The 22,417-nt window shown below is 42.1% G+C and overlaps 1 protein-coding gene across 1 annotated transcript; it reads left to right on the plus strand.

Annotated features, from left to right (window-relative positions):
• The first annotated feature begins 1,444 nt into the window (after positions 1 to 1,444).
• Rnf175 (ring finger protein 175) lies at positions 1,445 to 20,975 on the plus strand. The gene is given in 6 exon segments (XM_059266525.1): positions 1,445 to 1,495; positions 6,457 to 6,611; positions 10,844 to 10,951; positions 15,590 to 15,713; positions 20,150 to 20,272; positions 20,961 to 20,975. Coding segments are annotated over 6 exon segments (576 nt in total).
• The last annotated feature ends 1,442 nt before the right edge of the window (positions 20,976 to 22,417 follow it).

Here is a 22,417-nt window from a genome sequence, read left to right on the forward strand (position 1 = left end):
TGTGGTGAGCCATGCCTTTAATTCCAGTACTGCAGAACTAGAGGCCAAGAGTCCAGGAGTTCAAGGCCAGAGCCTGCTACACAGCAAGTTTGAGGCTACTGCCTCACACATCACACACAAACACACACAGAGACATGTACACATAGTTATAAAATTGTCGTTTAATTTGTTCTAACAGATTATGCTCTGTGGTCTACAGGAGCTGCAAAATTCAGAGCAAATTATTATAAATATATAAAGCAAAGAAAATTATCTACTTGTCAAATAAGGTCTAAAAATACAATTAGCTGGCCTGTGTGATATCAGAAGTGTAGGTGCAGAGTAGGAATCTCCTACTTTGTTTGGCATACTACTATATGTAGAGGGTTCTATCCCCCATTTTCAGCATGGCATAGATCGACCATTTGAAAGTTGGAATTTTTCTTTCCAGACAGTAATCTTTTTTTTTCAAGGTAATAATCTTGATATAGAGTAGGCATTGTCAGAACTTCAATGTTAAATCATTTCCAAGTGCTCTTAACAGCTCTTAATTAAAACATAAAACCTTTCAATGCTATTATCTCTCTCTCTCTGTTTAAATGTGAAGCTATTTTTCATATGTTCAGGAAGTAAAGAGATGGCTCCCCTGAAAAAGAATCCTTCAATGACTCCACAAATTAGTAGAGCCTGAAAACTACCTATACAGAATTCAGGGTTCAGACACACCATTAACTTACCTCAATGCAAAGGCAAATAATTTATGGCAGATCAAAGTTTTGTTCTGTTTAAATCAAACTTCCTACCTAGTAACAGACATGAAACACTAGAAATGATTATTGTGCTAATAGTGCATGTGTCTGCTCACGTCTTCTGAAAATAAAGCAAGATAAAAACACAGACAGTTATGAGTGTACCATTTCAGGATCTACACAGGCGTAGTTATGTACATACCATTGCAGGATCTTCTTTAAGAGTTAAATGACAAAATCAACTATCTGGGTTGATTGGGGGACAGCAGTGTGGGTAACTGCCATTCTCAGGCCCATCATATGCCAGGATTCCATGCGTTCTTCTTGCTCAGATTTATGTCCACACTTTCTGTAAGTGCCATAGAACTGATGGCATCAGTGTTTCCTGGAGTCATATATTTCCATAATGTTTCTCTCCTTCTGTCTGAGTATCCCCCTGCCCTCCCTGTATGCCATCCGCACATACAATGGTTGTAAATAGTTGGGGACTTCAGTGCAAGGAAAACAAGCATCACATAACTCCTTTCCCTTAATACTCTTGGCCTGTTCATCATTTTGTCCAATTAGACAAATGAAATGTAACTTTGATTTGATTTGATCTGTGATTCTTTTGCCATTCATTCATGTGCATGACAACACGAAAGAAGAAGAAAAAAAAAAGGTACATCTGATTTGTCAGGAAATCCCTCGTGCTATGATGTGTGGGTGGGGAGAACATGGGTGATGTGATCCGGATGCTGGAGCTGCCCTCCACCAATGATGCAGATGTACGTTCTCCTCACATGCCCAGATGGTGACCCCTCTGGCATTGTTAATATGTTCCACATGCCAGGCATCCTTCTTTGCATGTGTACGCCTTGATCTCCCTTAGTGCATGTGTTTATTTATGAGACATAGCATTCCTACATTTCATATGTGGCAGTAACTATTAAAAACGAAGAGTTTTAACTGCTCTGGAAATTGATAAAGAATCTTTTAAATTGCTGTGAAATATGATCCTCATTTTTGAAACACCTCCTCATATAATTATTCAATTCGTAATGCGAGTTTTTGCCTTTCTCTTGAGAAAATACAGTGCTGGAGACACAATTTAAAGGTAGTTTAAAACCCAGTATTTCATGCTTGCATATTACAATGATACCTTTGCTCTGTTCTCATTTCTAATCTCTGAAACCTGTTTTTAAGAATTATGTCTGTACACGGGATGCTACTATTTGTTGCTGGTTAAGTCCAGGCATGAAGGAAACAGAAAATTGGGATCTTCTAGAAGTGGCTCCTTATTTTTTTAATTTATTATTTCTAATTACGTGTAGTGGGAGGAGATGTGCATGTGAGTATATGAGTCCATAGGACCCACTTATTGCCCTTACAGAGGACCCTGGTTAGGTTCCCAGCACTCACATGGTGGCTTGGGACCATCTGTAACTTCAGTTCCAACTGGAGAGGTTCCCTGGCAGAATTTTTGTGGTCACTTATGTATAGTATCATATTATCTTCAGACAGTAAGAGTTTGACTTCTTCCTTTCCAATTTGTATCCCCTTGATCTCCTTTTGTTGTCTTATTACTCTAGCTAGAACTTGGAGTACTATGTTGAATAGATATGGAGAGAGTGGACAGCCTTGTCTTGTTCCTGATTTTAGTGGAATCGTTTTGAGTTTTTCTCCATTTAATTTGATGTTGGCTGTTGGCTTGCTGTAAATTGCCTTTATTATGTTTAGGTATGTTCCTTATATCCCTGATCTCTCCAGAACCTTTATTATGAAGATGTGTTGGATTTTGTCAAAGGCTTTTTCAGCATCTAATGAGATGATCATGTGTTTTTTTCTTGCAGTTTGTTTATATGGTGGATTACATTGACAGATTTTCATATGTTGAACCATCCCTGCATCTCTGGGATCATGCATCTTGAATATGGTGGGTGATTTTTGTGTGTGTGTTCTTGGATTCGGTTTGCCAGTACTTTATTAAGTATTTTTGCATCAATGTTTATGAGGGAGATTGATCTATAAACCTCTTTCTTTGCTGCATCTCTGTGTGGTTTCTGTATCAGGGTAACTGTGACCTCATAAAAAGAATTTGGCAATGTTCTTTCTGTTTCTAATTTGTGGAACAATTTGAGGAGTATTGGTATTAGCTCTTCTTTGAAATTCTGATAGAATTCTGCGCTGAAACCAACTGACCCTGAGCTTTTCTTGGTTGGGAGACTTTTGATGACTGCTTCTATTTCCTTAGGGATTATAGGTATATTTAAATTGTTTATTTGGTCTTGATTTAATTTTGGTATGAGGTACCTATCAAGAAAATTGTCCATTTCTTTTAGATTTTCCAGTTTTGTGGAGTGCAGGTTTTTGAAGTATGACCTGATGATTCTCTGGATTTCCTCAGTGTCTGTTGTTATGTCCCCCTTTTCATTTCTGATTTTGTTAATTTGGATGTTCTCTCTCTGCCTTTTGGTTAGTTTGGATAAGGGCTTGTCTATCTTACTGATTTTCTGAAAGAACCAACTCTTTGTTTCATTGACTCTGTATTGTTCTCTTTGTTTCTATTTTATTGATTTCATCCCTGAGTTTTATTATTTTCTGCCATATACTCCTCCTGGGTGAGTTTGCATCTTTTGTTCTAGAGCTTTCAGGTGTGCTGTTAAGTCGCTAGTGTGAGATTTCTCCAACTTCTTTATGTAGTCACTTAGTGCTATGAGCTTTCCTCTTAGCACTTCTTTCCTTGTGTCCCGTAAGTTTGGGTATGTTGTGCATTCATTTTCATCGAATTCTAGGGAGTCTTTAATTTCTTTCTTTATATCTTCGTTGATCCCATGGTGATTCAGATTAGAGTTGTTCAGTTTCCATGAGTTTGTAGGCTTTCTGCATTTTGTGTTGTTGTTGAACTCTAGCTTTAAGCCATGGCAGTCCCATAAGATACAGAGGGTTATTACAATTTTTTTTGTATCTGTTGAGATTTGCAAATGTGTTTGCCCTAGTATTTGAGGCATAAATGTTCAGAATTGAAACTTCATCTTGATGGATTTTTCCTTCAATGTATATGAAATGTCCTTCTCCATCTCTTTTGATTAATTCAAGTCTTGAACCATTTCCTTCACCTGTTTATTTTTTTCTTGGCTTTCTTTATGGGATTTATTGATTTCTTCCATTTTTGTTTGCCTTTTCCTCGATTTCTTTGAGGGAATTTTTCATTTCCTCTTTAAGGGCCTCATCATCTTCATAAAGTTATTTTTAAGATCATTTTCTTGTGTTTCAGCTGCATTGGAATGTTCAGGTCTTGCTGTTGTAGGATCACTGGGCTCTGGTGGTGCCATATTGCCCTTTCTGTTGTTGAATGAATTCTTACAGTGCTGTTTACTCATCTGTTCTTCCAACTAGTGTGGGTCATGCCTGTGTCTATGCAGTCTGTTCTTCCAACTAGAGTGTGTTGTGCCTGTGCCTATATAGTCTGCTGGGGTTTCTGGGTAAGGCTGGACATGGAGAGAATGTTCAGACGTGTGAGCTTGGGTGGTGGAGTGGGTCTTGAAGGGACAGAGTTCAGTGGGTGGTGGTGGTGGTGGTGGTGGTGCAGCCTGGAAGCAGGTCTCTCACCTGCTTGCTGGCTGGTAAGGATTGCACCAGAGCAGTGGAGTTCCACCAGAGTTCATAAATTTTATTTTTATAGGGGAAATGTAAATGATGAATATATTCTTAGAAGGATGAAGAAAAAAAAATCCAGATGATAGAATTGTGAAAGACACCCATCTTCTTTAATATCAGAAGTAATAGGTCTTAAAAGCCAGAAAATGTGTAATTCATGATACATAAAAAATGATTAAAAATATAGATGAGTTTTTTAGGCTGATCATTTTTATTGTTAATATCAGAATTCTGCATGTCACCAATTGTGAGTACTGATATCTGTGTATCTTTAATCTTGATTACCTAACAAGTAATCTCAGGCCCTTATGAAAACTGTTCTATTTCCTAAAGTAAGGCCTGTTTCCTCCTCCATACACACACACACACACACACACACACACACACACACACACACATGCGTGCGCACACTCCTATATGTGCACACATACACACATATGCACACTCACACACATACACATGTGCACACACATTGACCATATCCACAAATAGAGTGGAAAATGCAATGATCTGACTAATTTGGGAAGAATAAAGAACATTTTCTCTTTCCTGAAGTATTCTCTGAGAAGCATAGATAGCTGAATATTTTCACCAAAACTCTCCAGATATTTTTTTTTTTTTTTTGCCCTGCAGGCACTTTTTTTTCAAGTGCATGTGAAAGATTACCACCTTAGCATTTTCTGAAAAATGATTTGGAGCAATGATTTTGTTTCTGAAGCTAGAGGGAGTGAAAAAGGACAATCAACAGTCATGGGGATTCCTCATTATTTGCTTTTTCTTTTTTCACACCTTGACATCTTGTCCTGCAATTTGGTTTTGTTTATCAACCTCAGACCATCACAACTGAGACCTTATTTAAAGGAGACACAGACACAGACAGCCATTTTTCCCTAAGCTCTTCTTTTGTGCTTGGGATAATAAATATGCAATATAGCCTACCAATCTTCCCACCTTGCTGGAAGTGTAATGAACAGGCAGGAGGCTCTTTAGTGTGAAGTCAGGATCCAGGACCCGAATCTTCAAGATTATCCTAAAATGTAATTGTTCCCACCTGGAGATGAAACTTCACTGGCCATCCTTTGTGACGTTTCTGAGCAGCTGAGAGGTACAGATGCTGTAAAATGCCAAAGACTGAAAGCCTTACTTTCCAGGTCTGCTTTTTACAAGAGAAGTGGCTAGCTGATAGACAGGCCTGCTCTGAACATACAGCTGTTGCCAGAATAACCCTAGCACCCAGCAATCTACAGCCCATCAGCTTAGTCGGTCCTCATCCCTGCCATGTGGGGTTGGGCCCAGCCAGATTTACTTTACCCTCTGGAGGCCACTTGGCCTCTGGTCAGTGGTGCAGACACAGAGCACTACAAATGAGTGAGGTCCATACATCATGCTTTCCGGAAAGGGCGCCAGTAGCTGCTGAAGAGAGAGAAGGAAAACGGGAGAGGATCTAATTAATAGAGGCGAGAGGTGAGCTACAGAACGCACTGTGACCCAGGCAGACGTCCTGGAAGCCGCTGTGAGTCACTGACCACCGCTTCCTCCTTTGACAGCACTATGCCCTTTCCCATGGGCATGTGCTGATAACCGCAGACCCTGGGCTCCGTGTAACACAGTGTGGTTTTCAGAGCGCCTTCCTCCCTGGGTTGTATTTTAACTCGATGTCACCCTGCAGGATACCAAGGCTGCACAGACACATATTCCCGGTTTTACAGCTATGTTGACGCTTGCCTGTCCAAAAGCCCTTCCCTGTCGAAGCCCTGCACAGCTTGTATCTGAAGTAGCCAGGCAAAAGGAACAGCAAGGCCTGGGCGTTCTGGAACGTTCCCACGTGACCTCGCTTGGACCAATCTCAAACGTACCAATTCTCCGTGACTTATCTGTAGAGTTAGCTCACAGCTGGTAGGTGAGCCAATGTTATGGAACAGACATGATGGCAAGGGTGCTTTTCACCAGAAGGAGTCTGAACCATTTAGTGAGTGATGGAGGTCCCAGGCCCAAGGTCTCATCCAGAGATTGCCAGCATCACACAGCAAACTGAGGTGCCATTTGGGGCCCGTCTTTGAGGGAGACTTTCTCTTCATTTCTCTGATAGCTGGTGACCTTGCTGCAGATGTGGGTTGTCCCTTTGTACTTCACAACGAAGCTTTGCTGGTGGCGGTTTCAGTCTACGTGGGGAATGTTCTCCATTCTTACTAGTGACATCCTCTTCAGAGCTACCCAGAAACGGCTTTCAGGGCAGACACTTCAGTGTTCTACTCACTCCTTCCTCACGGTCCCTTTGATTTCATTTTTTAATTTGAGTTGAAGTTTCCATGTGGCTGCTCTTGGTTTTTGTTTGTTTGTTTGTTTGTTGTTGTTGTTCTTGTTTTATTTCGAGACAAGAATTCACAATATATACTAGATCTATGCCTAGAACTCACAATCTCTCTGCCTTAGCCTCTCCCAAAGCTGGAATCAACATTTTGTCTTTCCTGGTATTGTAGATGGTAAAACCAAATGTTTAAGTGGGTAAGTGATCTTGAAAATATTTTTACAGACCTCTACTATCATGCCTGGCTTCATCTCTTTCTTGTAAACAGTAAAAAGTATACTTCATTTCCTTTCGTCTTGACGTGTCCACAGGTTTCCGGTCATCCTTTGACCCGTTTCTACCTTTGCAGCAAAACCATCCGGAGACTGACTCTCACACTCGTAATGCACATACCCTGTGTGAAGGCAACTCACACTAGCCTCCTGTACAGCTCATAACTGCAGACTCTAACCAGCGGAGGAAGAGGAAAAAGGAAGTGAAACTGTTTTTTTTTTTTTTTTTTTAATCTCTAGCGCACACTTTGCATGTTTATTTTTAGCTCAGCATTTTGTTTTATTCTCTCAGGTCACATACACATTAAAACAGGGTAAGGAGCCGGGCGGTGGTGGCGCACGCCTTTAATCCCAGCACTCAGGAGGCAGAGCCAGGCGGATCTCTGTGAGTTCGAGGCCAGCCTGGGCTACCAAGTGAGTTCCAGGACAGGCGCAAAGCTACACAGAGAAACCCTGTCTCGAAAAACAAAAAACAAAAAACAAAAAACAAAAAAAAACAAACAACAAAAAAAAAAAACCAGGGCAAGGACTGAAAGTTTATGGTCCGACCTGACCACATCTAACACATCAGGCATGTAGGGAAGCGTGTCTAGCAACTGGGGTTGTAATATCACAGGCTGGCTGTCATCCTCTTGAGAGTTACACAATTCCACGAAGTCGTGGCAGGTTTTTCACCGGAGCTTATACACCTACAGGCTTGCTCTTGCTCCCTCTGTCTGGAAGTGGAGTGCAAATCCTCACCAAGGCACCACTGCAGCAAGATAAGGAGAAAGTGTGTGATGTGCAGTGGTCATGAGACAATGGCTAAGTTTTACCCTGTTGGAGAGAAAAAAAAAATCATAGGCCTGAAGGAAACATTTTCATGATCATTTCTCCATTTGTGTGTTTGGTTTTCTCCTGTTAAATACTAGGAAAGATGAAATAGTAAGTTTTCCTTTTAGCTTGGAAAAGGAAAAGTATACAATGAGAGATATTTAAATAAACGTGATGATATATTTGAATTCACTGCTCTTGAGGAAGACTATGGGTTTAGGCCAGCCTGGGCTACATGGTAAGTTCTGAATGAGCCTGAACTATATAATAAGACCCTGCATTGTCGGCTTTTTTATTCTTTGTTCTTTTTATTCTTTGGGGGACCCACCACCCAGGCTCCCAAAGAAATCACACACGGAGGCTTATTCTTTCTTATAAAAGCCCAGCCTCAGCTTGGCTTATTTCTAGTCAGCTTTTGTTAACTTAAATTATCCCATCTATCTTTTGCCTCTGGGCTTTTACCTTTCTCTATTCTGTATCCCTTTCTTTACTTCTTACTCTATGACTTACTGTGTAGCTGGGTAACTGGCCCCTAATGTCCTCCTCCTTTTCTTTCTCCTGAATCCTCCTTCTGTCTCTCTTTTTCCCCTTCCATTTATTGTCTCTGCCTGTCAACTCCACCTATCCTTTCTCCTGCCTCGCTATTGGCCGTTCAGCTTTTTATTAGATTAATCAGGTGTTTTAGACAGGCAAAGTAACAGCTTCACAGAGTTAAACAAATACAACATAAAAGAATATAACACATTTTTGCATCATTAAACAAACGTGCTACAGCACAAACAAATGTAACACATCTTGAAATAACATTCCACGACAACCCTATCTCAAAAAAAAAAAAAAAAAACAGTTACATGAATGCAGGTTTGCAGACAGTTAATTTAATTCCCCATTGGGAAGAACTTGGGAATAGTGTCAGGAGACAATTTGGACTAGCCAGATAAGGTCTTAGAAAGCCTTTAAAAGTCAGTAAAAAGTGGGCACATGGCTCCCTTTCTCCTGACTACCAAATATTATAAGCTATTTAAGATTTGTCAAAGTGTTTTGAGTTTCAGAATCCAAATGTATTTGAGTTCATCCCTTGAACACAAACAGTACAAGTAGTTCACTTCCAACGAAACATTTTACTTCCCACTGCATAATAGTTCAATGCAGGCTCCTAAGTAAATGAGTTCACCATAGCAGAGACCCTTCACTACAGGAATTACCCAAATGTGCTTTGCTACTCTTCATGGCCCATATATCTCAGATGGCCAGGGTATCATGCCATCTACATCTCAGCAATCCCTTTCAGCTTCTGCCTGCATAGGGCTCCACATATCTCAAGTCAACTCAAGAGCCAAAGTTTCTACTGTGTTTCAAAGCAGAGTTTCTTAAATGTTTTCAATAAATTTTTATATATCCTCCCGATACACTGATTTATAAAATATGTGTGTGAATCAACATTTACTGATGATAAATTATAAAGTTTTTTTTTAAACCGTTATTTGGTGTACCTACAATTTTACCCTTTACTAAAGATGAGAACAAATGTGCATGCTGAGACAGATGTAGTTTTCCAACACAGCACAATTCAAAACTATTAACTGGATATTTACATTCAGAGGAACGGCAGTAGGATTATATTTTCATATGGAGGCTGCTCTGAGGCAGTAGCACAGTTCCTTACCTGGAGTAAGTTCAAGAGGCCAGGAAGCTCTGGGTTCTACTATTCCCGGAAGTATGTAGCCCAGTGAGTAAGGAAATGAGCATAGACATAATCTAATACACCTGAGACATGCAGCATGTCAGGGACTTCATATGTCCAGTCTTTTAAAGGAATGCATCATATCATATACACTCCAGATCAGTATTAGGAGTCAGCTCCATCCTCATCACTTTACAAACGAGACAGTCATGGGAAGAACAGCCAAGGAAGTTGACCAAGATCTACAGTGTCAAGCCAGGGTCAATTCAAAAATGACACTCTACAAAGCTCTACCTCCAACACCATGCTGTGACTTCCTTAAATCTGTAAGTCACTTGGCACAGAGTAGCCTTGCAGTTAAATATGCTATTAGCTGGGAGCATCTCCTATGCAGGCTCATGCCTAAGAGAGGCCTTGAATATGTGTGGAGTCCAAGGAACCTACTCTGTGGTTCTATCTGGGGATAGGGCTGGGCCAGGAGGACCCTCTTAGTCATTGTTAATGTCCCAGCATATCCCCATTATAACATAAACCTCCACTCTGAACTGGCTGCTCTTGCAGTGATGTGAACTGCTCAGCACAGGCAGATCAGAAGAACTGACTACTCAAGTATCTCTCAGCAGAAAGACCCCACCCCCTTCTCTGGCCTTTTTTAGAGACACAACAGTCTTGTAGCGTTGCAAACCAATCTGTGCAGCTGTGTAACTGTCTGTTCCACAGACCCTACCATTGCCTGACCCTAATGGGCATGAGTGCACTTGGGGAGGAGGCGCCAGTACACGTGACTCTCAAGTGTCTGCTTCTTGAATGTGGAAAGATGTTCTTCATAAAATTTATTTAAACCACCAACTCAGTTCTCAGGCTAGCCCACAATCCCTATTCAAACCAAATTCAAATAAGGATTCAAAAAGTCCTTTCTAATTGGAACTCAGTGAAGATAAAGTAATAAAGTATGGCCATGGCAATGCACACCCAACACTTTCTTTCCAAAAAGTGAAAGAAAGTATCTTTTTAAATAGTAATGAAAGCTTGACTTATTAATATCAGAGATTTTAACTATGTATGTGGATACGTTGCTTCCAACAGGAAGCCAACTGGGGAAGGTGGTAGGGTGGCAATAAGCAGATGATTTGAAATCACAGAGGAAAACTGGGCTTTGGAGTGAGGTAAAGAAAGCTGAGGGGCAAGCAGAGTAATCTCACACTCCAGAAGCGGAGGCAGGAGGATCTCAAGTTTAAAACAAGCCTGGCTGCCCACTGAGACCCTATCTTAAAAGACTAAAACCATTTTAAGATCCTCAACCCAAAAATCTATATAGAAAGATTTGGTTTAAAGGCTGTTTGAAAGACAAAGTGCTTTATTGGCTACTCTGTGTTACCTCTACTTTCTATTCCCACAGATTGGTCTACAAAAGCTTTCTTCTATTCTATAAGATCAGCTATACGTTTGGTGTAGTGGGTTATTTGGCCATTGTGTTTACAATGTGTGGATTCAATCTAATATTCAAGTAAGTATCTTTACTTAAGACACTAATATCTCTAAGTGTCTGCTTGGATCATTCACCTGGCCATGTCCTTCTCCCACCTGGAAGCACATGGCCCTGACATGTTCCATGTACACGTTTCTCATAGTAGGTATCTACATAGAGTTTTATCATTGGAGGACCCAAGAGAAATGCAAGAAAGGAGCACCTTTCAAAATAAAACTTTTTAAAAATTAAGAGCTTTTATGATAATTGTTGTGGGATATTTGTACACCGTGTGAAGGAATATTGTTGTGATTGGTGTAATAAAAAGCTGAACAGCCAATAGCTAGGCAGATGGTATCGGTGGGACTTCCAGGCAGAGAGAGGAAGTAGGAGGAGGTAAAGGCATGCAAGAGAGACACCAGGAGACACAGAAGAAGCAGGATAGGCAATATGTGACAGAACATAGATTAATATAAATGGGTTAATTTAAGTTATAAGAACTAGTTAGGAACAAACCTAAGCTAGGGCTGAGCATTCATAATTAATAATAAGTCTCCATGTCATTATTTGGGAGCTGACTGGCAGAACAGAAAAAGACTCATTACAGATAATATATAGCTCACCTGCAAAGTGAGACCACCATTGAAAGTGGGCTTCCAGTGGTGTAGAGTAACTAATTAAAGTGTGTGGTCCATTGCCGTGAAATTTTAGTGTCTAGAGCTCCTTTGAGTATCTTGTTTCTTAAAATCCTTAGAACTGAGCTGGCCATTGCCAAATCCGCTAGCTTATATGACTACTGAGCACTTAAAATATGAAAAAAGATGTACCACACATGTAAAATGCACAATGGATTTCAAAGGCAGTAAGATGAGAACAAGGATTTGTATTGATCCCATGTTGAAAGGGAGTATTTTAAATATATCGGTGGGATAAATGTCACCTTTTCCTGTTTACTTTTGAATGTGGCTGCTAGAAACTTTTAAATTGCAGGCTTGGATTGCTTGGTGAGGATGATGTGCTCTGAGAATTGTGTTAGGCAATTTCATCGTTGCATAACTCTCACAAAGTATGGCTGTATTTTCATCCAACATCACTGATCTCCAGGGGAGGAGAGTGGGTATTTAGAAACTGAAACAAAAACAAAAAGGATACCAGAAAAGTAGAGTCTTGTGAGGAAATAAGCTGGGGTAGGCAATCACATTCTACGGTCAGAACTGCTTCTCCAGTAAGAAGGTAGCTCAGGAATTAATAAGGCCATGCACCATGCCTGTGCTGTGGGATGGAGATTTAGGAGGAGTCACACAGCTTACAGAAAGCAGCTCAAATAAAAATTCCCCAGAATATCCCTCGCAGTGAAGTCACTCCAAGTCTCTGGGACCATAACGAAAATTAAAAAGCATAGACTGGCAACTCTTGAGTCATAAAACAAAGAAGGTAAGTGGGTGAACAACAGCCCTGTGTTGCCAAAGGCACTTCCTTTGGCCGTGCAGTGATCCAATTTCATAAGCATTTCATGGAACTTGAGAGAGAGCTCCTAATGTTGCTAGCAGAGCTGAATAGAAAGTAACGGAGCCAACCCAATACTGCTAGCTCAGACATAGAAGGACACAGACGGCTTTTTTTTTTTTTTACACATATCTATAATGCTTCATTTTTGTGAGTGTAGAAATATTTGAAAGGGTTTTCATGAAACATTTGGGACTATAGTTGTTCCAAAACTATTACTGCTTAGGATTTTCAGACCTTTATCCATGAACTTTCCTACAAGAAGGCATACCAGGAACTTAGCTCTTCAGATTCAGAAGGTACTAGTTTTTCACTGCTAATGGTAGTGAACATATTACTAAGATTCGTCTATATGAAGCAATGAGTTAGTTACTGTAATTTTAATCAATTAGATGATACATACATGCTGCTCTTTACGTAGAAGGAAGATAAGAGTTTTTGTCCCCCATTGTCCTAATTCTTATAAATACATGGGTGAATCCTGAAAGAGTGAATAACCATCTACTTCGGAATTCCCAGTTCATATAACACACACACACACACACACACACACACACACACACACACCCCTGTTCTTTTCTAAACATGAAAAGTCTCTACTATGTCCTCCTTAAGTTAATGACCATAAAGTTGATCAGAAAAGCTGGGCATGATGATGAGTACCTGTAATCCCAGCACTTGGGAACCTGAGGCAGGAGGATTGACAGTTCTAAGCTAGGCCTAGCTCTGATCACACAGCTTGTTCACTAGTCTTGCCTGATCAGTGTAGCTCTCAGCCCTCGTCGAAGAAGTTTTGTTTTGTTTTGTTTTGTTTTTGTTTATTTTTTTTTCAGCAGATGGAGACTGTTACAGAAATCCATAACTGGTCAAAACGCAGAAAACAGCTGTCTGTAGGATACGTGAGTCCCAACCCGACTCACGTATCTTCAATGCAGCACCTATCTGGAAGCTCAGGAATGTCTTAGAAGAGAGAGCAGAGAGATTGCAAGAAGCAGAGGTCTCCTGTGGGATTGTGTCTTCTTCTGTACATGACCGGGAGCTGCACCCCTGAAATCTCAACCATGTCCCCCAAACATAACCTACATGATGACACCGGTTGGCAGGCCAGTGTGGATGGAGGAAGTCTCATGAGGCTCCACTCCCAGATGAAGAACTCCAGGCAATCAGCGGCTACTGGAGAAATCATACTGGCGGAATCAGTCCTCTCCAGGGACCGGCCCTTGATAGATTATCCAATCCCAAATGGTCAACCATAAATATGTCTGAGTGACACTGAATGGACGTGTGTGTGTGTGTGTGTGTGTGTGTGTGTGTGTGTGTGTGTGTAAAACATAATAATTAAAGTAGAAGAGATCATGAATTTGAAAGGGAGTGGGAGAGACAGAGGAGGAGTCAACAGAGGAAAAGAGTGTGGAGTGGAAATTATACATTAAAAAACAGTATTCATGTATAAAATTCTCAACAACAGATTTGAAGCCAGACGAAAGGAAAAAGTGAGCTCTAGGTCAGCTTGGGCAGCAGAATGAACTACTATCTCAAATAAATAAATAAATAAATAAATAGATAGATAGATAAATAAATAAATAAATAAAATTCTCTCCGCCTCACTCCCTTCCCCGAATCAGTGAAGGCTGGCAGGCCACTGCTGGCATTGGAGAGTGTTTTACAGATAAAACACACCAAATAATACGAAAAGGGTTAAGATTCATGAATCAAGACTAGGGCTAATTGTATGGTTTGTTTACAACAGGGGAGGGGACTGTCCCAGAGAATTTGAAATGTAACTCAACTCACAGAAACAAGCTTCTGTTGCCCTGTGGCCGCCACAGCAGGGGAATCAAGGGCCGGAAGACCTGAGCTTCGCTCTTGACTATTGTCCCTCCAGTCCCCATGCTTTTGCATTCGTAGAAGGAATGATATCTATTCCAGACACTTCTTCAGGCAATTCAGAGTATTTGCAAACATTCTTCAGAGCCCGAAGTCTATGGCAGAGAATCTTCAGCCTTCGATGCGCCTGATAGCCGCCCCAGCCAGCCTTCTTTCCCAACTCCAGCACACATGGACTCAGGAGCAATGGAGGGAGGCCCCCTGCATCAGGACATCAGAAATCTCCCCCAGGTGGTTCTAGTCTGTGTTTAGGTCAGGAACTATTTCCCTAGTGGTTACCAGTGTTAGGGGCCCTTAGCATCCCTTAGGGTCAAGGGACCTTCAAAAATTATTGCTACACAGTCTCTCATCCCAAGACCTGTGATCCCATCCTGGGATTCTTACGTAAGTGGGATACAGTGTCCTCTGGAGATGGTTTTTCTAAGCTGTCCAGGCCTTCGGATGTCCAGCCAAACCTTGAAACTGGTTAGAACAGGCTTGTCTAAGCACTGCATTACAAAGAAGCGTTTCATGATTCCAGCAGTCCCTCTTCATCCACAGTTTCACTTTCTGTGGTCTCCGTTACTCATAATCTACAAAGATGCAATACATTACATGGACAGTTCTGTAAAGGAATAGTAGCATTGACTCCACGCCGTTCTCAGCTCAGCAGTCCGCGCAATCCTTCATCATGCTGCTCCATCTCACCTGAAACGTGAACCACCCTTTGTCCAGTCTACCCACGTATGTGCTACCACCCCCCCCCCCCGTACTAGTCACTCAGTAGCCAACTCGGCTATTAGATCAGCTACCACTGAATCACAATACTTGTTTTCAAGTAACCCAGATTTTCATAAACTTCATTCTCAAAGCACAGACCGTGTTTACTATACTATGTTGTTTCACTGTTACTGTTTTTTTTCTAACTTCTTATAGTGCTTAATTCATAAATTAAACTTCACAATGGATACGTGTGTGTGAATGCATGGGAAAAAAACACATTATACAGCAGGCTCGGTACTATCCAAGAGTTCATGCATCCGTGGTGGCTTTGGGGCATATCACCCAAGGACAAGGGGGACTCATCAAGGATTCCTTTGTCCACTGGCACTGAGTGATACAGTCTAAGAAAGAGAACTTTACAGTCTTTAGTTTTAAAGACATAAAACAGAAAAAAGTTATTGAACAAATGTATAGCCATAAAGCTCTGTTAAATAATACGGCAATAGTATTTCCCAAGCTCCAGCCCTCCTCTATCCCACCCAAATACCACATTCTTTCTTGCTTCCACATTTTCCCCCACAGAATCAAATCTAGAGATTCCCTGGTTTGGGGGATTGGAACCTTGTTCCATGGCCTTTACTATGGAATAATAGAGTGAGACTTCGCTGAGATCTGTTTAGACTAGGTGGCATCTACTATGGGGTAAGTGTTGTTTTCTTTGTTTGAAACCATTTAAGATGGAGGAAGAAGCATCATCTTCTTCTATATCTGCATCATTTCTTTTGGTGTTGTCACGGCTCTCCAGGCTCATTACTCCCCGGAGTCTCATTCTATCAAAAACTATTCATTGTTAGTTAATTAGAAAAATGCATTCCTGGGGCCAGCGAGACGGCCCAGTGCATGAAGGCACTTGCCACTAAGGCTACTGACGTGGGTTCAATATCTGGAATCCACATGCTCGAAGGAGAGAAGTGACTCCTGCACGTTGTCTTCTGACCTTCACACATGAGCCAGGTGGCATGTGCCCATCCACTCCACCACCACACACACAATAAATTTTTAAATGTAGGGAAAATACACTCTTTGTATAGAAGTATTGGGAAATACGTTATTTTTCTAAAATAAAATGTTACTTATTCAAGTTATCATGCCTAGCATATTCCAATTGCCAACATTTATGGAGTTAATCAAAAATGAGCCATAACAAAACCCACTTATTTCTGACAGAAGCACCATCTAGTAGGATAAAAATAACATGTAAGGGGCTAGGATAGAGCTCAGTAGTAGAGCACTTAACTAACATGTGTGAAGAAGGCCTGAGCTAACTTCTTAGCCATGTAAGAAAATAATCACGTTTGATGCTACATAAAACATTTCAGAATCAGCAGTAACTCAGGGAAAGCTTGCCATAAAGATTAGTCACCATTATGCAACATGTAAAGAAGTAGAAACATGAAAAAAAGTGATAAATGTGTTTGGACTGTGCATTTGTGACTGGATTTTTTTAAAATCTCAAATAGCTGTGTTAATTTTTTTGAAATTCTTAAAATTAAAATTCAGAATGGGCATAGCTCCTGGTTAGGTGGGTTCCAGATTCAGTGTTGGGAATATTCACCTGTGTCTGGCACACGTGCGTCTCTGAACACTCTGAAACTGAGGATCTCGTGTTCCTGTGAGTTTCAGTCCTGCTCTTCCTGTGTCTTGTGCACAGCCAACCTGAGGTGGGGACTTCGTGTAAGTGACAGAGTGTGAGGTTCTGGCTCTTCCTCTCCTTTGTGGAGCAGGACTTAAAGTGACATGCACTTGACTTCCTCTGCACCTCTTGTCTCCATCTGCCCCAGGCTCGATTGTACCCTCTCTCCAGAGCCTGCAACCCAGCTTGCCAGGTGAAATGTTGAAATACCACACCTTGTGGCTCCTCTCCCATGTGTTGCCTTAGGGACAAGTGCAGGAAACCACACTTCTCATAATGGTCAAGGTGTGCACAGGAAACAACATTCTCACTCCCAGCTCCGACAAAACCCAGACATCCTGTCTCTAAGATGATCATCGATGCCTCTTGTGCCTGTTTATGAACATGAGAGGAAGAGAAAGATTGTACGTGTTCTGTCTTCCCATGGACCAGGAAGAAGAGCTTCAATGGTGGGACAGCCCAATCACGAAGCACAAACTCTCTAGACATCTCACCGGATCCCACCCCACAGTCCTGTACGTTACTGTCTTCTATCATCTTTTTCAGAAATCTATTTTAAAAAAAAAAAAAAAAAACATTTTTATGGTCACCAGTAAGTTGGTGTATACATACGGGTGCTTTTGTGTACACACAAAGGCTCACCCTTGTTCATGTGTTTGGGACTGAGGTGGAGGTGAGGGAGGAGCAAACCTCTACTCTCGTGCCAGTATCTGAGCCCCACACCAGATCAATTAAATCAGAATCACTGGGAGTGGGGCCAAAGCATCTGCTTTGTTTTAAAAACCTCCTAAGAAAAAGGAGTAAGCTTTTAAGCCATCCACAAATGGATGGGCCTTAACTGCACATTTCTGAGTGAGGGGAGCCAGTCCAAAAAGGCTCCACATGATCTGATCCCATTCATTCGACACTTTGGAAAAGGCACCACTACAGAGATGCTGAGCAGATCAGTGCTTGCCAGGGGGTTAGAGACGGAGAGGGTTGGCAGGGTGGAGCCTGGGGAGGCTTGGATAGTAGTGGAATTGTTGTTTGATACCAGACTGATGGATACATGACGCTGCATTTTCAAAAATCCACAGAACCACATAGCAGAAGAGATGTATCCTCATGCATGCAAAAATTTAAAAATTATTTATGAAGTCAGAGAATCCCAGGATAAAAAAATAGTCTGACAGAAGGAATCTAACTGTTTTGCAAATGTGTGAAATCACCATACTGAAGATGGGGTGTGTGTGTGTGTGTGTGTGTGTGTGTATGTATGTGTGTGTGTGTGTGTGTGTGTGTGTGTGTGTGTGTGTGTGTGTGTTGGGTGGGATGATAGTCTTATGCTGACTTTAAACTGAGTGGAGAATATAGGTCTAAAAGCAAAGGGAGTTTATGTAGCACTATATTCTCACTAATATATACTCATCACCCCAGGGCTATGGATTAATGAATCTGATCTTTTTATGCGCACATTCTAGAATGGATCCATTAAATAAATGGACAGCTGAGAGTGGAATCTGAATTTCTCCTTGCCAGAATGAGAGATTACAGATAAGCCAGGAGAAATGCCCGAATCCTCCCTATTAGTAAAGGGCTAGAATAGGTGCTATCAGTACAAATTCCTGTATTGTCTAGTAAAGATGCAGAAAAATACACACAAGAATATTTATAGGCATGCATATACACACACAAGTTAGTATGTGCTGATACTAACTTGCTCTCTTAGCTAATAGATCCTGGAAGCAACGGCACTCCAGTGCCCAGACCCTGGTTTCTCATATCATCCTACAATAAAAGGGCTCGGGTCTCCTTAGAGAAGTAGCTGATTGTAGATCTGGGTGAGGAATAGTCGGTATGAGCCTGGGGCCTCCTATAGCACCCAAAGGTAAGAAGACACTGAAAACAAACAAAACGCACAGTGACAGGCAGGTGAAAGGGAAGAGAGCCTCCGATGTACCCAGCGGGTCACAGACGCAGCGTTAGGTCATGACCTGGAGTGTAAAAACAGCCCAGGGTTCGCACTGATATAAAACCATGAATAAAATCAACAAATCCGTGAGAGTAGGCAGATTCTTGCCGAAGGCCGCCTCACTGGTAATAGACACACACACACTCACGAAGGTTGCAATATCTGAATTTGCTGCGGGCTGTGAAGCCCAGCCGCTTGTTGAAACACTAGTCTAAATGTAGCTATGAAGGTCTTTTTTTTTTTTAAGCTTGAAGACAATTTTATTAGAGTCTAAAAGAAAACCCCCAAGGCAGGCAAGCTGTAAATCTTGGCAGCTGTCCAGAGAAGAACGGGAAAAAGAATGGGGGAGGAGGGGGGAGAAGGAAAAAAAAAGAGCTGTGCCATTTTGAGTAAGTGAGCATGAAGATCATCCAGGTGATGAACAAGCCACAATATGGTGGTGGGAGGGTTTAGAGAAAGAGTGGAGAAGGCCAGAGCGACAGGAGGAACACGCTTAGAACACAGACGGGGAGAAGGAAAGGGAAAGTGGGCTGACAAGAAGGCCTTTTATGGAGGAGGGGCGGAATAAGTGAAAAGCGCCTCCATGGTGAGGTTTGACCTTCAAGCATCCAGAGAAGGAAGCCTGATTCCGGGGGGCCGGGGGAGGGGAGGGGATCCACACTCGTCCCCAGTCTTAACCAGGCTGCCCTGCAGGTTTCTGACTTGGCTCCATAGACTTGTCAGCCGGATCCTTCAAATAGATCTCCTAACAACAACTCCTAACAACAACAACAACAGACAAAGTCGTGTGTGGCGCTCTCTGTCCTATCTCTGAATGTTTTCTTTCTTTTTTTTTTCTCTCTCTCTCTCTCTCTCTCTCTTTTTTTTCAAGAATATTTTCTTTTAACCTAAAACTATCATAAGATAAACGCTATGTTCAGAAGGAACTTTTTCGCTTTGTGAGGGTTCTGGTGCGTTACCACTGTTGATCAAAAAAGCTCATCGCGGCTCTGGAAAATGAATGTTTCCCAAGTTCAAATTCTCAATGTGTTTCTCTCAGGGGCTGATGGGGCTGAGTGCGCAGATAATAACGTGGAAGTCTTGAAAAGGAAATGAATGCTTGAATTTGATCCAAGTCTCTGACTGGGAATCTCCAGGAGAAAATAGATCAGGGAGGGGAGGGACTGTATCATAAGCTCAACAGCGGCCCCTGTGACAGAATCGCCATGTGGAAGTCAACCGCCACTCAGAGGGAGAGTAAATGCAGAGGCTTGATGGATGGCTATTATCGCAATGCACTCTGGGTATGTTGGTCCTAATGGGCCCCACTGGGGATGCTCAGCACTTCTGAGTGTTGTCCCTACCTGAAAAGGCATCTCAGATGCTAGTTCAATTCAGAAGCAGTGAAGACCCCAGGTCCCAAGGACTGTCTAGTACAGTATGTGCAGCGGCTGTCCTGTGTGCACCCGATGGCATGCACTCTCCTCTTCAACACCATTCCGTTTCCCTTCCCTGGTAGTTCTTCTGTGTCAGCAGGATGCCCACCAGGAGTCTGTCAGGCAGTATCTGTGCGATCTGTGGACAGAAGATCTTTGTGGCACTTGACAAGAAGGGCTCACCGAATACGCCTCCCAGTTGTCAGGTAGCCACACATGTCCTCTCCACAGAACCCTTGATGGGCTTTTCCTGAAGTTTCCCATCTCCTCTGCCTTGCTTGACTCCCACGCTTAACCCCCAACCTTTGTCTCCTGGTCCTGTTTGTACTTGAGACTTTCTGATGAATAATGAGCGGCTGATTAAGACATGCCTCCTCCTTTATTGTCATTTCCTTTAAAAGGAAGGCTTTTCATCCCACATGGGCAGGAAGGCTGATGCATTTGAGGAGGGTGCAGCCTGGAGAAGCTGCTAGAGGCCATGAGTGAGCAAATGGACAAAAAGGAGCAGAGAGAAAGGAGGGTTGAGAGTGAGAAAAAGAACCAAGTATAGTGTAGGGGTGTCATTCAGTGCCGGAGTATGTGTTTAGTGTGCAGAAGGTCTTGGATTCATCCCAGCACCACAAAACTCTGTGGAGTATATCAAGTCCAGGACTGAGGAGAATGCAAGATGTTCATAGAGAGCAGTACTTCCCATCCTTCCTAATGCTGCAACCCTTTAATACAGTTCCTCATGTTGTGGTGACCCCCAAGCATAAACTCATTTTTGTTGCCACTTCATAACTGTAATTTTTATACTGTTGTGAATATCATAATGTAAATATCTGTATTTTCTGATGGCCTTTGAAGACCCCTGTAAAAGGATTGTTCAACACCTAAAACGCTTGTGACCCACAGGTTGAGAACCACTGATATAGAGCCTGGTGTCTAAATCTTGGTAGAACAATACATGCAAAGTCCACTTTGACTGGAAATGGTCTTAGGAACCCACTTGTAGCAACAGAGTGGGGGAGAAGAAAACCAGACCTCTTGTAAAGTTTCTAAGATGGGGTCTTTAAAAAGGGTGACACCATAAGGCAGCCCAACTCTTTAGGACACAAAAGCAGGGACTGGCTTTTGGCATTTTGTTTCTGGACCACCTAGCACTACTACCTACGAGGTCCTGATCCAACAGCTCTCTGCTGGCTGAAGGACCTGGAGTGAGTGGTAGGAGCCTGTATTGGTCACCTTCACATAGCTATGACCAAACCGCTTCGTGGTAACAACTTGAGGGAAGAGAGGCTGGTTCTGGCTCACAGTTTCAGGGGGTTTCAGCTCATTGTGGTGGGGCAGGCATGGTGGTAGAGCATGTGGTGCGTGTTGTTCTTATCATGGCTGACTGTAATACAGAGGGCAAGGCTGGAACCAAGGCTCAATACAACCTTCAGTGGTCCATCCCCCAGTGACATTCTCCTGCCACAGAGGCCTCACTCACCCCCTCAGGATCCTACAGCCTTCTGATTTGGTGCCACCACCTTGGGAACAAGTGTCCAAACACATGAATCCATGAGGGATGTTTCACATTCAAACCACAGTGGATAAGCCTGGACCTATAAACCAGGTTTCTGTGAGAATAGCCCCAGTTAGAAAACGCTGGCTTAGGACCCTTGAACAACCAACCCATGATGGCCAAGACTGAGACTGTAGACACCAAAGCTGTGTTTGGTTGGCCAGCGGTCCGTATTTTCATTTGTTCCTAAGCATACAGCAAAGCATCGCTCATCTTTACATTACGGCACTGATTTCACAGCACGGTCTCCACACACCTGATCAGACCAAAGCTCTGGCGTGGTGAGATGCTTGAACCAGGTATCCTTTGCCACTGCATCCCACTTAATCCGGCCAATCATACCTAATGCCTTTGATGTGCATGGCCAGTGATGTGCATGGTCCTTTTTAATCTGAACACTTACCACTGGTTCAGGTATAAGAGTCAGAAAGTGGTCCAAATGCATCTCAAATGTAATAGGAGCCTTTCTTCAACATTTAAGCCTTTAAAACTTAGGGGAAGAAACACAAAGATATCCCATATGGAATTCTACAGTGGTTTTTTTCCTTAGTGTGATACACACACCCCCAAGAAACTATCATTCTTCATAGAAATTTTCCAAGTCTGGCTCTAGTTTTAAGTATGATTTACTTTTCAAATGTTGGAACAGAGCCTCCTCTGCCATTTTCAAGTGAAAATATTTTCTCTCTCCATCTTTAAAAGCCCTTAGGGATTGCTGTACATGTGTGCATATGTAATCTAAAATGTAGTCACCTTTAAATATGCTTTGCGGGGAGTATTATTAATGGCCCATTTTAGCATGAGT

Source organism: Peromyscus eremicus, chromosome 6 (assembly GCF_949786415.1).
Source record: "Peromyscus eremicus chromosome 6, PerEre_H2_v1, whole genome shotgun sequence".
In the NCBI taxonomy this organism is placed as follows: Eukaryota; Metazoa; Chordata; class Mammalia; order Rodentia; family Cricetidae; genus Peromyscus; species Peromyscus eremicus.